A 17,672-nucleotide genomic window follows, 5' to 3' on the forward strand; every position below is an offset into this window, starting at 1 on the left:
GCTGCATCACATCAGTATGAAACAACATACAACATACAACATACAATCAACCTGTTGTCCTCGATACCTTCGATTAATGCCGCCCCCTTTCTTCCTAGAGCTTGGACAAATAGCTAACTCCACTACATTCGTCAAGATCATAAAGATCTCAGCTCTGGTCAAGCTAGTCTCAAGTAACATGGGACTGTTTGGGGTTCGCCGTGTACGGGTGCTACAGCGGATTACCTATCGAAGCTGCCCTTAACTCATGCGGCTAACTGGACATGCTACACGAAGTTAAGCCTCGCATCTCAATCACATTTACCTCTATTAAATCTGGTAAAAGCTTCTATTTGATTGTGTGTGAATTGCTAGTGATACAAAGCTTAATACATGAGGAGGCAAGGAGAGGAATCGAGGTTGTACAAACTCAGAAATGATACACCAAAACCCAATCAGATTTTATAGGTTTAAGGTATCTTACACAAAGACACTGACGAGTTCAGCGGGTCCATCTTGACCCTGAAAGCCGGGTAGACCGCCCCCTTGAATTTGGTGTTGAAGGTGTGGATGTGGGTCAGTTTGTCGGTAGAGACTCTGTAGAACGACAGAGTGCCAGCAGACCAGTCCAGGAACACGCCCACTCTGTTCAGTGGGGGGACATCGATGGCCACCACTTTCTTATCGTGCAGGATGGAGTAACCGTCATTGGAGCAGTTCAGACTCCACGACTGATCGTTCTTTCCAAGGCAGCTGTCTTCGCCTTGTCCTCTCTTGATTTCTTTATAGGCCACCGCTATATAGACATGCCCTTCCCACTCAACCTCCCAGTAACAGCGCCCAGTCAGACCGTCCGTGCACAGGACCTGTTTCCAGTAGTCAAATCTCCCTGGATCGTCAGGATACGGCTGCTTCTCTTTCCTCACTGTCATCTTCATGTTGTTGTCGGACAATATGAGCTGCTTGTTGGCCGTGGTGTTGTCCAGTTCGAGTTTACGGGCGTCTGTTAGAGAGAACGTGGCAATATTAGCATTGTCAATGAAGACATGAAGTTGGGAGGACAACAGGTAGTAGATGATGAAGACAGGAAGGAAGTGAGGAAGACAGGAAGTAGGTGATTACAACAGGACATAGGTGATGACATGACGTAGGTGACAAAGACACAAAGTAGGGAGGACAACAGGGAGTAGATGATTACAACAGGACGTAGGTGATGAAGACAGGAAGTAGGTGATTACAACAGGACATAGGTGATGACATGACGTAGGTGACAAAGACACAAAGTAGGGAGGACAACAGGAAGTAGGTGATTACAACAGGACGTAGGTGACGACAGGACGTAGGTGATAAAGATATGACTTACGTTCAAACCTTAGTTCGGACTCCTCAAGATTTTATACAATGGCCTAAACATTTTGGCTATCAAAATCAATTGCGTACTATCTGTTCTCAATATGTAAAAAACAAACACACTTACACTTCATCAGACCAGGTTTCATTTTCTGTGATCCACCGTTGTCCATCCTGGAGCAAAAACAAAGTCTGATCAGCACTTAACTACTTTAATGACTTTCTAAACAATTTGACCTCCTGACCCCTCCCGTCCGTCCCTACCTGAGAGTGTCCAGTCTCCAGTGTTGGTCCTTCAGTCCACCAGAGAGCAGCTCCTGTCCTGAGTCTCCTGGGTTATTGTAGCTCAGGTCCAGCTCCCTCAGGTGGGAGGGGTTGGTTTTAAGAGCAGAGGCCAAAGAAGCACAACCTTTCTTTGTGATGAGACAGCCCGACAGCCTACACACACACACACACACAGAGCAGTATTTCACTGGTTCCTGTATTTTATGGGAACTGCTTTTGCAGTTTCCTTTTGTTTACAGGAGTTTAGTGAAAAACAAGGCTTGAAGTCTAAAGCCCTGACGGACCCCCCCTGCAACCAACCACGAAGCACTATTATTACACCATAGTTATGACTGCAAAATGAATCCAATATTAATTGAGATCACAATTTTGGTTTCGCACAATTAAATGTACATGTTCAAACTCTGTTGCATAACAAATCAACTGCTTCCTAAACTGACAGCCAGCCAACAGGCTCAGATGTTTTGTCTTTACTTTTGTGGAGCTGTCATGTCACTGCAGAGTGCAGAAGCAGCCTGTAAAAAACCTTTTCTGAATGTTGCAGCTGCAGCCAAGAGTAAGAGAGTAATTCACGATATATTAACCAGTTTGTCTGAGAAGTCTTATCTTGTTGCATAGAATTGTAAATTATCAGGAATGAAGCACAACAGTAAAGTGGAAAAAAGTAGAATTACATTTTTACTTCTAGGAGATGCTCTATGAATAAGGGCCAGTCTTATTTTGATGCAAATATCTGTACATTAGCAGCACAGTTGTCTTACCAGTCCTCTACCAATTCAGAAGCATTTAAGGAAAAACAAACATACCGTAAATTAAACCCTACATTTTAGGCCATACCCCTCAACCTTCTGTAAAAAAGGAAAAACAATATTGCAATTTGTCCCCAAAATAAATGAGTGATCAAAAAATAATTGTAATAACTGTAGTGCACACGGCCTTCTTCTCCCTGCTGCCGCCTAAACCTGGACTAGAGTTGGTGTTTTCTTCTAGTCCATTGGAGGTTCCAATGAACTAGAAGAGCAAGTCATTGTCTGGAAATATGTAACAAATACCTATATTTCCACCCAACGTTCACTGTACATACTATGGTCATCTGTTGAACAAAAATGGATGAATCCTGACCTGAGAACCTCCAGTCTACAATGTGGACTTTCCAGTCCAGCACAAAGCAGCTTCACTCCTGAGTCCTTCAGGTCGTTGTGACTCAGGTCCAGCTCCTTCAGACTGGAGGACTGTGAGCTGAGGACTGAGGACAGAGCTTCACAGCTTTTCTCTGACAGATTACAGCAACTCAGCCTACAGAAGAACAAGAAGAAGAAACTGTGAGATTATTATTTGTTCAGTTTTAAATAATGTCATTTATGTAGTTTTTAACCTACAGAGCTTTGTTGGAGGCTTTGACCACTGGCAGCAGCCTCAGAAAATCCTCCTCTGAATCAGCGTGTTTCTTCAGGTCAAACTCTTCCAGATCTTTGTCTGAAGACAGCAACAGGAAGACCAGAGCTGACCACTGAGCGGAGACAGCTCCTGTGTGGACAGATGTCTTGAACACAGACATCCTTTGATCTCCTCAATAAGATGGCTGTCCTTCAGTTCATTCAGACAGTGGAACAGATTGATGCTTTTCTCTGGAGACGGATTCTCACCGATCTTCTTCCTGATGTACTTGACTGTTTCCTGATTGGTCGGCGAGCTGCTTCCCGTCGGAGTCACCAGGCCTCGTAGGAGAGTCTGATTGGTCGGCAGTGACAGACCCAGGAGGAAGCGGAGGAACAGGTCCAGGTGTCCGTTTGGACTCTGTAAGGCCTTGTCCACAGCACTCTGGTAGAGGGCTTCAGGTTTGATTCTGAACAGCTTAGACATAAAGGTGGTGGATTTTTCTTCTGACAGCAGATTGACACCAGAGTTGATGAAGGTCAGATGGACATGAAGAGCAGCCAGAAACTCCTGAACACTCAGATGGATGAAGCAGAACACCTTGTCCTGGTACAGTCCTCTCTCCTCTCTAAAGACCTGTGTGAACACTCCTGAGTACACTGAGGCTGCTCTGATATCGATGCCACACTCTGTCAGGTCGGATTCATAGAAGATCAGGTTTCCTTTCTGCAGCTGATCAAAAGCCAGTTTTCCCAGAGACTCAGTCATCTTCCTGCTCTCTGGACTCCAGTGTGGATCCGTCTCAGCTCCTCCATCGTACTTGACATTCTTGAATTTGGACTGAACCACCAGGAAGTGGATGTACAACTCAGTCAGGGTCTGGGGAAGCTCTCCTCCCTCTATAGTCTTCATCACATCCTCCAGAACTGTAGCAGTGATCCAGCAGAAGACTGGGATGTGGCACATGATGTGGAGGCTTCGTGAGGTCTTGATGTGGGAGATGATCCTGACGGCCTGTTCTTCCTCTCTGAATTTCTTCCTGAAGTACTCGTCCTTCTGGGGGTCAGTGAACCCTCTGACCTCTGTCACCATGTCAACACACTCAGGAGGGATCTGATTGGCTGCTGCAGGTCGTGTGGTTATCCAGAGGCGAGCAGAGGGAAGCAGTTTCCCCCTGATGAGGTTTGTCAGCAGCACATCCACTGAGGTGGACTCTGTAACATCAATCAGGATCTCATTGTTGTGGAAGTCCAGAGGAAGTCGACACTCATCCAGACCGTCAAAGATGAACACAACCGGGAACTCTTCAAACCTGCAGATTCCTGCTTCTTTGGTTTCAGAGAAGAAGTGATGAACAAGTTCCACCAAGCTGAACTTCTTCTCTTTCAGCACATTCAGCTCTCTGAAGGTGAATGGAAATGTGAACCGTATGTCCTGGTTGGCTTTGTCTTCAGCCCAGTCCAGAGTGAACTTCTGTGTTAAGACTGTTTTCCCGATGCCAGCCACTCCCGTTGTCATCACTGTTCTGATTGGTTCATCTCGTCCAGGTGAGGCTTTAAAGATGTCGTCACATCTGATGGTTGTCTCTGGTCTGTCTGGTTTCCTGGATGCTGTTTCAATCTGTCTGACCTCGTGTTCATTGTTGACCTCTGCGTTCCCTCCCTCTGTGATGTGGAGCTCTGTGTAGATCTGATTCAGAAGGGCGGGGTTTCCTGCTTTAGCGATCCCCTCAAACACGCTTTGAAACCTATTCTTCAGATTAGATTTGAGTTTACGGCGGCACGCTGCAGCTCTAGATCCTACAAGGAAAAACCACAAATAATGTTACAAATCTATTTCCAGATTCTGAGAGGGTGATTGGCATATGGAGTTGTCCTTAATATGGCCTCAACCCACAACTCCCTCACCTGTGCCAACTGAGATCCAAACACATATTACCTAACCTGATAACGTTGTGTAATAGTGATACTCGTTACTCTGAGAGGTTGGAACATAGTCTGTTTAAAAGAAGTGGACGTAGTCCTTGTGGTGTCGACTATGTTTTAAAGCCATGAATTCGTCATTTTGGCAATTGCCATCTTGGATTTTGGGCTTCACCACCTTGTTTTTTTGCAACCAGTGAACTAAAGTGACCATATTTGGACTCAAAGTGACGCCAAGCAACCTGTCAATCACAGTAAGCCCGCCCTAAAGCATACCCTGATTTATGGTCTATTTGACTCTAAATGGACCAAAAATGTTACTTAATCAACATCATGCTGTATTGAAGACTTGAAACTAAAGATTGAGACCATAAACTCATGTTTACAATGTTTACTGAGGGAATAAATCAAGAGAGAAGTAGAGTCATTTTCTCATAGACTTCTATACAACCAGAGGAGTCGCCCCCTGATGGACACTAAAGAGAATGCAGCTTTAACACATGAGGCATTGGCTTCACTTTTCAGAACCAGAGGTTGCCGCCTGGGTCTCAAGGAGATATACGTTTCTAAAACATTACGTTTTTACCTAAAAACTTTAACACGTTTATGCTAAACTATCTACTGAACAATTGTAAGAGTGAATGAAGACCTACCCCGCTTTCCAGGAACAGTGTTGTTCCTAATTTCATTGTCTTTTGTCTTAAAGTCAACTCTTGTCTTTGGTTAACTTGGTTAACTTTAACACTGTGATCTGACGGCTTTAGCTTCTATTTGTATGTGTTTAACCTGATTTCACTGCTGAATCAGTTTGAGATCCTGGATATATCCTTCAAATACATACTGTATTAACTTCTGTCTGCTTCGTTCTGAAATTGCTTTTTAATTTTCCTATAAATGTGATATGTCTTCAGGGAGTGCAGTTAGTGACAGTGTGGGCTCCATGGTAACGCAGCTGTGACAGCTCAAAGGACTAGATGCAAACGGTCATTGAGTCATCAAACATATTTACAGAAAGATGGAAACTCTTATAGGGATTCAAACGGCATATTTACATTACACTTTAGTGTAAATCTACAATAATTAACATTAATTAAAAGCCTCTTACTGTTCTGCAGAGAGTCAGCCAGCTTCTCCTTCTTCATTAACCTCAGGAAGTGCTGGGCGATCTTCAGAAATGCCTCTCTGTGCTCTTCCTCTTCACCATCAAACAACTCCTCGTCCTCACCTTGGCTCTCTAAGCATTCTGGGTTATCTGGACTCAGGACCCTCTGGTACTTCTTAAGCTCTTGCTTCATGAAGGCAAACATGTTCTCCTCAAGGAACTGTAATAAAAAGAAAATTCACTTTACTTTCAACTTGTCGATGACTAGAAGTCTTTAATACTTTACATTTAAAAAAAAAAAAAATGATGTTTCCATCTTCAGTCAAAACAAATCCTCAATCTCTTTGTACTTCACGTCTCTAACCTGACTCTTGTTATGTTATCGTGCCAGGGCTCCAGATTGATCATTTTGTGACTGCTAGATGACTTGTTACTGTTTCATGTAACGCTGCCATGTAAGTCGATTTAAATCAGTGGAGTGGGCTGATTCAGAGGTCTGGAGTAGTACCAGTGGAAAAGTTAGTCTGGAGCCCTGCTTGCTAACTTGCCGCAATTACCTTAGCCATTTTGCCAGGTAATGGATACTTCGCAATACAAAATATTGTCCGTGCCAAAGTGTTTGTGTTGAGACACAATGTGTCAGAGCTATAAAAGTGAACATCTCTGCATGGATCCAGTCTTGCTAGATACTAGTTAAAGGCAGGTTTTTACAGTACACACCTTAAATATGGAGTCCAGCTCTGTTTGACAACCAGCGACAACCTCTGACATCTCCTGGTGAACTCTGTGGAGAAAAACATGATCCGTTAGTGATGACGACTGAACTGTTCTCAGGTGTAACTGAACCCTGAACAATAAAAGCAGAAATATACGTCAATGACTTGAACACGCAGCTTGTTATGGAGAATCTGTTCTCTCAAAACACTGACGTGAGGTAGATCTTGGGTAGATAATAACTACAATAAACATAAAACAACATTTTTACAAGATAATTACTCAATGCTGATTTATAGAGAAAACCATAAAGTGCATTTTTGGATGGATGGGCAAAAACAACATTGAATGAAACTGACAATGACTCTTTGAGCACATAAAGATAAAGAATTTATCAAAAGTTACTGATTGGTTTGGGTTAAACTCATCCTAAATTTAAACCATTGGCTGGATATTGTGGAGACATTGGAAGGAAACTGCATTTCCAGAAACAAAAAAACATTTTTTTGTGACGACTTTTTAAGAAATGTTGCACTGCACATTATGGTGACTCTTCTTCAATCTAAAATGAATAAACATGCACATTTGATTTATTTCAAAGAGTTAAATGTTAGGATTGATATTATTTTAAAACTGAGCGGTTAGTTCAGAGCTGGTGTCCGATGGGAAGTAAGAAAGAAGGGAAAAAATATGGATTCAGAATAATGAAAAGCGGTGTAGCGGAGAATCTGGTCTTATAGAGAGGTGAAGTCCCGTCCCATCCGGTTGACCACCATGGGACCTTGTTTCGGAAAAAATATGTACGATAATCAATGGCTAGTGACAAATAATTTTTTGATCCCTTTTGATTTGTGCCATGAATTACACATATGATGTTTGTCAAAATAAAAAGATAACTTTCAAGTCAAGAAAGTTGCATTTTGTCATAGAACTGACATATAGGACTGTGAAAATACATAAAAGAAAACACAGCTCAGATTACGTTACCTTTGTGCTCAAAAATAAGTAATTCTATGACAAATCTAAGACAAAATCAGGCTTTCATGCCTTTAAATTATCTTTAAAATTGATATGATATGGGCAATTCAGGCCACAATTCAAACAGGATCAACAGAAATAGAACATAAAAGTCTCTCGCTGTTGACAACTTCAAAATGTATTACTTTGCCTCTCTTTAGTGTCTGACATTGAGCTCGAACCTTTGAGGAGGAAGATGAATTAGAAGAAAAAAAATAAACTTTTAAATTAAGAGACAAAGTTACCAGGTGCATCACATTTAAGGAAATTAAACAAATCAGTGCAGTGCAAATCAGATGGACGAGGTAGAGCTGCGATTGTTTAAAAGCAGAAAGATTTAAATAAACAATGCCGTGATGTTAGAGTAGTGTTATATAATATTTTAAGACATTCTTGGAGACTTTGGGCTCAAAAAGTTTTGTAGACTTACTCAGAAATTGAATCTTGCTGTTTGAAAGCCACAGGGAAATCCATGGACATGTCACTCTTCATGGACACACAGGATGGTGAAGGAGAATCTGCTTTTTTCTGCTCAGTCCTGAAGAAATGGACAAAAGACAGGTGGAAGAATATGAAGCTAAATGACTTTGTTCTTTGGGCTCTGGAGCTTTGGAAGTAATCAACAGCAAATATACAAAGCTTTGCACTCAGCATGCAGTGTTTCCCACACATAGACTTACTTTGGCAGGCCACCCATGTATGTTTACAGTATTTAAAAAATGTGTATCCATCTGAGAGAACCACGCCCTCTATGACCGATTGAGCGGCAGGATGGTGGATGGAGAGCTTATGGATAAAATGTAGTAATATCCCTTAAGTTGTGCATAAAAAGTTTTGTTGACTTACTCTGACTTTGAATTTTGCTGTTTGAAAGCCACAGGGAAATCCATGGACATGTCACTCTTCATGGACAAACAGGATGGTGAAGAGGAATCTGCTTTTTTCTGATCAGTCCTGAAGAAATGGACAAAAGACAGGTGGAAGAATATGAAGCTAAATGACTTTGTTCTTTGGGCTCTGGAGCTTTGGAAGTATCGGCAGCAAATATACAAAGCTTTGCACTCAATATGCAGTGTTTCCCACACATAGAAAGTCAGAGTTATCTCATCTTTCTTGACAGTTTTGTATGAATGAGCACATTTGTAGCATTTTGTTCAAAATCACACCTCAAACCACATCTAGCTCCCCATCGTAACTGCGCCCGCTTCCTTGTCTCAGCAAAGAGTGAGACGGTGGTTTGTCTTGCGCACAATATTGAACTTTGACTTCAGACAAGGTCAGAGTTCATGTACACATAAAACATTTTTGGTTTTAAGAATTATATTAAATATTGTAATTTTCAAATCTACATTAATGCAAGCGTTTTTGATTCAAAATGAACAGCAACACAATTCAATATAATTTTTAGACAGAGTTCCATGGTGACTAGTGCTATTGTTAGAACATGCCTTGCGGGCGACTCACGTGGTCCCTGCTGGCACCATGTTGGCTACCTCTGGTTTACAGTATTTAAAAAATATGTATCCATCTGAGAGAACCACGCCATCCATGACCGATTGAGCGATTCTATGGCAAATGGAGAGCTAATGGCTAAATGTAGTTATATCCCATAATTTGTGCTTAAAAAGTTTTGTTGACTTACTCTGACTTTGAATCTTGCTGTTTGAAAGCCACAGGGAAATCCATGGACATGTCACTCTTCATGGACACACAGGATGGTGAAGAGGAAACTGCTTTTTTCTGATCAGTCCTGAAGAAATGGACAAAAGACAGGTGGAAGAATATGAAGCTAAATGACTTTGTTCTTTGGGCTCTGGAGCTTTGGAAGTAATCAACAGCAAATATACAAAGCTTTGCATCAGCATGCAGTGTTTCCCACACATAGACTTTACTTTGGCGGGCCGCACAGGTATGTTTACAGTATTTTAAAAATGTGTTTCCATCTGAGAGAACCACGCCCTCTATGACCGATTGAGAGGTTCTATGGCAAATGGAGAACTAATGGCTAAATGTAGTTATATCCCATAATTTGTGCTTAAAAAGTTCTGTTGACTTACTCAGAAAATATATATTGCCCTGTGAAAGCCACAGGGAAATCCATGGACATGTCACTCTTCATGGACACACATGATGGTGAAGGAGAATCTGCTCTTTTCTGCTCATTCCTGAAGAAATGGAAAAAAGACAAGTTGAAGAATATGAAGTTAAATGATTGTGATTTTTGGGCTCTGGAGCTTTGGAAGTAATCAACAGCAAATTTACAAGGTTTTGCACTCAGCAGGCAGTGTTTCCCACTCCTATATGGTGAATCAGAGTTATGGGTCATCTGGTGATTACACCTTGCTTTTATGCTACACTGGTTAACAGAGCCAAACAAAGTTGTCACTTATCTGGTGATAAAGATGTGCTTGTCTACTCTGTGACAGGAGTGTGTTAATGTGTTTAACATAAATTTGATAATTTAACTCATTTAGGGGCTGGCTAGCTAGCTTGATAGCTTACAAATTCCACCATGCTTCAATGCTACACTGGTAAAAGTTATATGCTTCATACTCTGTGACAAGAGTGTGTGGATGAGGCAATAAATTGTTAAAATTCAGGTTGCTAATTCCACCATGCTACAGTCACAGAACATATTAAGCCCAAATTTGGGTTCAAAAAGTTCTGTTGACTTACTCTGAAACTGAATCTTGCTGTTTGAAATCCACAGGGAAAACCATCGGCTTCACAATCTTCATTGGCAAACGGGTTTGTGAAGGAGTATCTGCTTTTGTCTGCGTAGTCCTGAAGAAATAGAGAGTTCACAAAAGACAGGTGGAAGTATTAGTTTCTCAATAACTGTGAAGAACAATGTTGTGTTACGATTTACCTCCCATAGTAATCCAAATTTTAAAAATGTCATTCAGATATTGGAACGTAATCAAAACACTATCAGGTTTGTTTCCAAAAAGCTAAATGCATCCCAAAAACGTTAAGTGACTCATGACAGTGGACTGTTTTCAGAGCTCTGATACGAACAGCTCAGATATCTTCATCGTACCTCTTTGTTTCGATCCATTTTTCATTCAGCGTGGTGCTGGAGGGCTGGACTCCCTCCCCGTTGTCAGTCGACTCACTCATGGTGGAAAGTGCTCCTTTACACAAAAACACCCAACATGCCGCGTTAGCTGGACTGAATTACAGTTGTAATCAATCATGTACATAAAATGTACTTGAGAAATCTCACAAAGATTTGTAATATTAGATAAAAAATCTAAATAAGTAGAGAGTAAAAATGACAAATACTGCATTAAAACTTAAATTGGGTTATTTAGAACATATTTAGTGGATTAAATGTGAAGGTGTATTGGTTAAATTAATTGGCAACTAAAACATTCCAACCTGTCCAAAGTGCGGATTTGCTGCTTTTAACTGTTTTATAGGTTTGTAAACCGAACATTTTAGTGTTTTAACAGAATAAGGCAGCTAATGACAACCACCTCTCTACATATTAGCAAGACACACAGACTTTATAGTTGTTTAGCCTCTTTTTGTTGTTTTCTTGTGGCTCTTTGTAGTTATTATGCATCTCTGGCCTAAGAGTGTCCAGACAGCCAGACCAGGAAGGAGGCAGGGCAGAAGGAGGAATCGGTACCCCAAACTGCACAGCCTGCCAGCTCCTGCGCCGGAGGTCCGAGCCGCTGGGCTGCAGCTTTCCCTGAATCCCGTTCCCGCAGCGTCCCCCTGCTCGAGAGGCCGTGTCGCCAGAGGTCCAGGTCCGAGAGACCGTGTCGCTAAAGCCCCAGGTCCGAGAGCTCCAGTCTCGAGAGCGGATCCGTCCGCCTGGTCACCTCCAGAGAAGCCCCGTCCGCCTGGTCATCCCCCTGGCCGACCTCCAGAAAGCATTCCTCACTTCCTGTTCCTCACTTCCTGTTCCTCGCTTCCTGTTCCTCGCTTCCTGTTCCCGCTGGGCCGCAGCGTCCCCCTGCCCGTGTTTAGCGGTGAGCCCCAGTCTCCAGAGCGGATCCGTCCGCCTGGTCGGCCCCTTGCCCGACCTCCAGAGACTGCTCACTGCTGAATCTGCTCATGCCCGGTTTCCTTCTGTTTATTCTATCCTGAATTAAAACTCATACCAACTAGTCCTCGTGTCTGTCACACTGCTATTGGGTCCTAAATACACCCGTGACAAACAGTCTATTGCAACTATAGATAACATGTAGTGGATTACATTTAGTCATTTGTATTTGTAGCATTACCCTTAAAGTAAAGTAGAAAGCACCACAAAATTGAATGTAAAAGTACACACTGGTTCTCTTAAGTTTTACAGACCTCGGTTGTCTCCCGGTTAAATAATGTTAAAAAAATTACAATTAAAACAATCTCTATTAAAAAATATAAAAACCTGGTGACGAAGACCTTCAGAAGAGGAATTACCGACTGAGTCTCCATGAACAACAAAACATCCCCATGATATTGCAGAAGTGATAAATCATGTGTTCATTGCCATAAATAAAGCATAACAGAACTGAAACTCCTTCTTCCTGTATTTACTTCAGTAAACTCACAGTGACATTGCTGCCATCTTCTGGAAAGAAATGGTATACTTCAATGACAAAGTTATACACTGCTGTACCCACAAAACATATAAACCACTAGTCTGAGACATTGTCTACAGCTTAAAAAGGTGTTAAATACAATTTGGTGATGATTAATGTTTTTTTTGTTAATGTAAGAGCAGTTAGAACAGACGAGGGTTAAGGTGCAATAAAAAGAGTTGTCAATAATGTCAGACAATGACTAATGCAAACGTGTTGAAGACTAAATCAAGCATGGGTTGACCGCAGTAGGGTGGGGTTAAATAAAGTGGAAGTTAAAAAATACAAGTACCTCGAAATTGTACCCCAGTGAGTACAGTGGTGGCATTTCATCATATGGAACTTATACCTGGATGTCTGTGTTAAGTGAGATTTGTCTTCCAACTGTTCTGTTTTAAAACAAGTTGCTCAACCTCTCAGAGGCCTCATTAGTTACACAACCAAAAGTGATCATAAAATAAAGATTAACCTCCAAGTTTACTTCTGCCAGAACGCCATCAGTACATTTAACAGGAACTTTCAAGCGACCTGTGTTAAATAAATTAGATTTTGTCCATAATACACACAAAAAAGAAGAAGTCCGCCATTACAGAATGCAGAAAGCTGTCTGGGTCGACGGGTTATATGATATCTGCTGGTTAGTAAAACATAATAACCGACCCAGTGCAGAGAAAGTGTCTTTAAATACACATTAAGTCAGAAACATCAAAGAGTGGAACATTTAAATGTTGTTACATTACCTTCTCTTTGTTCTTTATGTGCGCAGCTCTTGTGTTCTCTGCATTCTGCAGGAGGTGGAAAGCGAAAGTGAAAGTAAGATAAGGGTGCAGCTTGTTTTTATCTGATTCTGCACTGACGAGATATGAAAAGCATAAACAAAATATGTTATGTAAGTAAGTTTGAACATATAACCGTCTTCTTCTTATGGAGCTAAATATAAATTATTTCCAGTTAGGTGTAAAGTAAGAAATACACGATTAATATGAATTAACTATGAGAGAAGTTTGGATTTTATATATGTAATTATTAATTAATTAATTATTATTATATGTAATATTATATTAATACCTTGCACTTTAAACCATACTTCAAATCATAATTTACTTATTATACTATGTTGTTAATATGTTACTGACCATATTCCTTATTTTATTTTGTATATATATATATATTTATTAACTCTTTATTAATATAGAGATGTTATATATAATTATATATTTTTATTCATATAGTATGTATATGTATGAGAGAGAAAAGAATGTATATATATATATATATATATATTAATATATATTATATATATAGAGAGAAAAAGAATATCTAATAATATATATATTATATATATATATGGTATGTGTGTGTATATATATATTAATATTGTAGTATATATAAAGGAATATCAAATAATATATAACATCTCTATATTAATACAGACAAAAACACAGTAAAATGTTCATCATATATCGTCCCATAAACCTACAAACTCTGCTTCATCGACATTTTTTGTCTCCACATTGGCTTTATATTTATCCATTTTCTTCTATTCTGATTATATTTTTTTAAAATATACCTCTTATCATTAATGTATCTTTTTCTATAGATCTGCATTGCTGTGTTTGTGCTGCTGCAACAAATCAATAAAAGTGTATCTAATCTTACCTTATGGCTTGGCCAATTATCAAAGGATGAAATACATCCGCTGAATATATTTTTCATCAAGTTAGATCCACTTGTTAATAGCAAAAAAGGCAGAATTAACATTGCCATGACAACCGACATTAGTTGTTACTTCATTTAGGACAGCAGTTATTTTGACATGAACTTCTTTAGAGGTTGCATTCAAGTTTAAAAGACAAGGTAGATATTTGTTGCCATGCTTTATTCATTCTGCAGCAGAGCTCAAAACTACAAACAAACAAAAACACCAACTCAACTATTCTCAAAGGGAGCAAAAAAGGAGCCATTTCGTGGTGGATATGTTTATTATTTCATACTTGCAGCTCTATGGGCTGACAGTGGTTTTTCTTTGGTACAAAGGTTAGCATAGTCTCCTTAGTTTGTTACACATTACTTTGTTTAAAAGATCCTTGTAAAATGGAATGTGAGAGTGAAACGTTAATCGTGTTTTTATAACAATGATTATGCAATAAAAAAAAACACGAAATGAAAGTACATGCTGTGAATATTAAATGATTTTAAATGGCATGTGTGTCCCCTCTGATTTGTCGTTTCCTCTTCATATGCTCATGGTGACCTGGATAAACTAGAGACACATAAAAACAGTGTTATTGTTCATCTCTCCTTCATACAGTATATATATATGTCAATTATCTGCAAGATTATCAATTAAGAGTCATGTTTGTGTCCACCTGTTGAATATAAGTCTAATAGTCACTCTCATTTTAGCTCTTGTTGGCTAAATGTTCCTTTTCTTTTGCACAAGCTAGTCACTAACTGCATCTGTTTGCCATTTAAGGCAGGAAGTGACTTTTGTTTGTTTACTGAAAACTGCTTTCAGCTGCTGGAGGAATTTTCCCACAGAAGTTTGTAGCATCCAAAAATACTTCTTCAGAGGAGGGTGAATATTGGAGTTAAACAGGTGGACACAAATGCAACTCCAAATACAAATGACAAATAAATCAACGTTCACTTCTAGTCTCACATGAGGAACAAACAGCGGTCTTCTGGTTTAATCCACCTCCACTCCCATCAGCCCTGTGCGTGCTTTTGCTATCTTTTTACTTCCTAGTTCATGATTACGTGTATTACATAGGAAAGGATTTTGTGGGATGTACAAATTAAGGCATCATTTGTTGTTGCCATAGCTACAAATGCCGAATGAAACAAATCCGAGATGCTTGACACATCTCTGTAAAGTCTCAAAAATACTCTGGAAGAAATTATTTAGAAGTTTTGAAATTGGAAGCAGTGTTTATAAGTTGAAGTGACTTTGTATCTTTAATAGTACACTATTTACTTGTCATATTAGGTCACAGTCAGCTTTGCATATATGGTCTACAGTGTGGATTTTGGACACTTTATAACAACATGAACAGCTATAGTTTGTTATCCTGAACTGAGTTTGTTTCATATAGTTTTATATAGTCATATATTCAGCTGTTTAGTCCAAGCAGACAGTTCTCCTGTGCAGTTACGATGGATGATAGCAGGAGAGACATCGAAAGCTTTGGAAAAGTTGTGAAAACTTACATCATCATAGTGAAATGTGGCCGAGCCAGAGTGTTGCACGTCTCTTCTTCTGAACTGGTCTGAAAAACAGATTAAAAACAGTCGACTAGATGAACTTTTTTTGAATACTTTCATGTTCATTATACAAACTTTGGCGTTTTCTTTAAATGCTAACGGTTTCAGATTTAATGCTAGTTTGTTTTTTTCCGGCCCACTCACCAGTCAGAGCACGGAGTTTTGTGCAACAGCCCACGAAGTCATCGAACACGACTCTGCCAGCTAAGCTGTGTCGCTTCATGACGATGGTGAAGGCCTGAGGGCTCAGATTAAAACCTGCAGAGGAACACATCAAATAAAAGACGTTAACGTTGAACACTGAGAGCAGGTACCTCATATTTAGATTTAGTCTGCAAACCTTGGCAGCTATGCAGTTCATGTGTCTGCCTTTATATACGGATTAAAGAAAGACACATGCACTGGTCAATGTGAAGATTTTAACACGTCTTCTTTCAGACTAGTGGAAAGAAAACATTTATTTTACTACTTCTGTAGATTTCTCCTAAAATCACCAAAAGTTACCACTCGATAATGCCTCATTTGCATGTTAAAACATAACATTACAGAAAACTTGTGATACAAAGAATTATCGTCTCAATGTAAGGGAAGGGAAGTTTCATTTTTTGCCGGGTGTATGTATGTAATTTTACAAAACATATCTTTAAAATGAGTTTTTTCTTAGACTCTGATCCATAAATCTCCCCTTCAGTAGCTCTTACATACACCAAACTTTACAGTTTCATTCCTCTCTATATTCTGAAGGTTTTTACAAAGGAGTTTATTTATATATCACTCATATCCTGATTTAAACAACAATATATTACTTAAAACATGGAGAAAATAGATTTTTGTATGGCTGTTGACAGTATTGTATGATTTATGGAGTGATACAAAGAGATATCTAAAGTTCCCTATTTAAAAACCCTCGACTCTTAAGTGTCAAAAAACTTAGACAAGAATTTTGAACCTGGCTTTATGCAATGTTTAGATATATGTTCTGGAAATGTATGCAAATTAGCACATATTTGATAAGATAATGCCTAATTTGCATATTTCAACATACACTTTCAGAAAGCTTGTAATTAGTTCATTTTTTTCCCTATTCACCTGCCGTTAACCGAGGAGTCTGCTCCCATAAAACTGGTTTCCTTGTTAGATTTGAGAGATCTGGGACAAATTAAGGTTTGCATGTACCCATGGCGGTGAGGGCCTGCTGCATCTCCTGGGCCTCCACAGTCCCACTGCGGTCCCGGTCGTAGGACATGAAGGTGGTCTTCCAGCCGTTCAGGGCCTGCCACAGTTCCTTGAACTCGGTGAAGCCCATGCTGTTGGAAAAATCCCTCTGAGACAAAACGGTCGGTCAAGGAAACATCACAAACTTCTCCAGTCGTATTGTTACCACTCGAACACGAGCTCATCATCAAAGCAAATAACTCTATACTCACTAAAAAAGCCCACCAAGACGGGTAACTATGGGATAAGAAGATGTTTACTTTACACTAAATGTATTGTGTACTTTAACAGGTAGTATTAAAGAAATTAAATGTATTTTACAAATTTGTACAGGCAGAAAATGTTATGAAACACGCACAAATAATAAACTAGGCTGCTTTGTGGTAAAACAGTGTCCGTTAAATGCAAATTTAATATGCATATATGTATCTTTGACAGTACTTCATTTTGTCACAATTCAAGCGTGAACCTCTTAATAAAATAGACTTTATATAAGAAGTGGATGTAGTCATCGTGACTTCAACCATTGGTTCGTGAACTTCTTTGAATTACGACCTTCGGCATGTTGTTTTTTTCGCAACGGATGAACAGGAAGTGACCATATTTGGACTGAGGAGGAGTGACGTAGAGATGCTGTATCCTCTCTGGTGTCGACCTGTCAATCAGTGTGTAGCCCCGCCCTAAAGCATCCCCTGCTTTATGGTCTGTTTGACTCTAAATGGAGCATCATTTACTAAATGAACATCATGCTGTATTGAAGAAGACTTGAAAGTCCTCTGTGATAAAAACTAAAGGCCTGTTGGCCGATGGGTGAAGGATACATCCAGCATGGTGACCATCAGTCTGCAGGTCTCCATGCTGAAGGCTGTAAAA

The 17,672-nt window shown here is 39.8% G+C and overlaps 2 protein-coding genes across 2 annotated transcripts in view; both read right to left on the minus strand.

The window, feature by feature from the left end:
• Nucleotide 1: 1 nt before the first annotated feature.
• Nucleotides 2-13,115, minus strand: LOC129108998 (NACHT, LRR and PYD domains-containing protein 4F-like). The gene is given in 15 exon segments (XM_054620901.1): nucleotides 2-982; nucleotides 1,457-1,503; nucleotides 1,594-1,767; nucleotides 2,737-2,910; nucleotides 2,994-3,135; nucleotides 3,138-4,790; nucleotides 6,019-6,235; nucleotides 6,736-6,799; nucleotides 8,177-8,284; nucleotides 8,593-8,700; nucleotides 9,389-9,496; nucleotides 9,804-9,911; nucleotides 10,423-10,530; nucleotides 10,787-10,880; nucleotides 13,061-13,115. Coding segments are annotated over 14 exon segments (3,624 nt in total). The 5' UTR covers nucleotides 10,867-10,880; nucleotides 13,061-13,115; the 3' UTR covers nucleotides 2-449.
• Nucleotides 13,116-14,182: 1,067 nt separating this feature from the next.
• The window catches only part of sri (sorcin), an 8,843-nt gene continuing 5,353 nt past the window's right edge, over nucleotides 14,183-17,672 (minus strand). The window contains exons 4-8 of the mRNA XM_054620959.1: nucleotides 17,621-17,664; nucleotides 16,761-16,908; nucleotides 15,729-15,842; nucleotides 15,531-15,589; nucleotides 14,183-14,583 (exon numbers count right to left, since the gene is read on the minus strand). Of these exons, the coding sequence (XP_054476934.1) occupies nucleotides 14,557-14,583; nucleotides 15,531-15,589; nucleotides 15,729-15,842; nucleotides 16,761-16,908; nucleotides 17,621-17,664 (392 nt within the window). The 3' untranslated portion in view covers nucleotides 14,183-14,556. The remainder of the gene's footprint in view (nucleotides 14,584-15,530; nucleotides 15,590-15,728; nucleotides 15,843-16,760; nucleotides 16,909-17,620; nucleotides 17,665-17,672) is intronic.

Source organism: Anoplopoma fimbria, chromosome 20 (genome assembly GCF_027596085.1).
Source record: "Anoplopoma fimbria isolate UVic2021 breed Golden Eagle Sablefish chromosome 20, Afim_UVic_2022, whole genome shotgun sequence".
NCBI lineage: Eukaryota > Metazoa > Chordata > Actinopteri > Perciformes > Anoplopomatidae > Anoplopoma > Anoplopoma fimbria.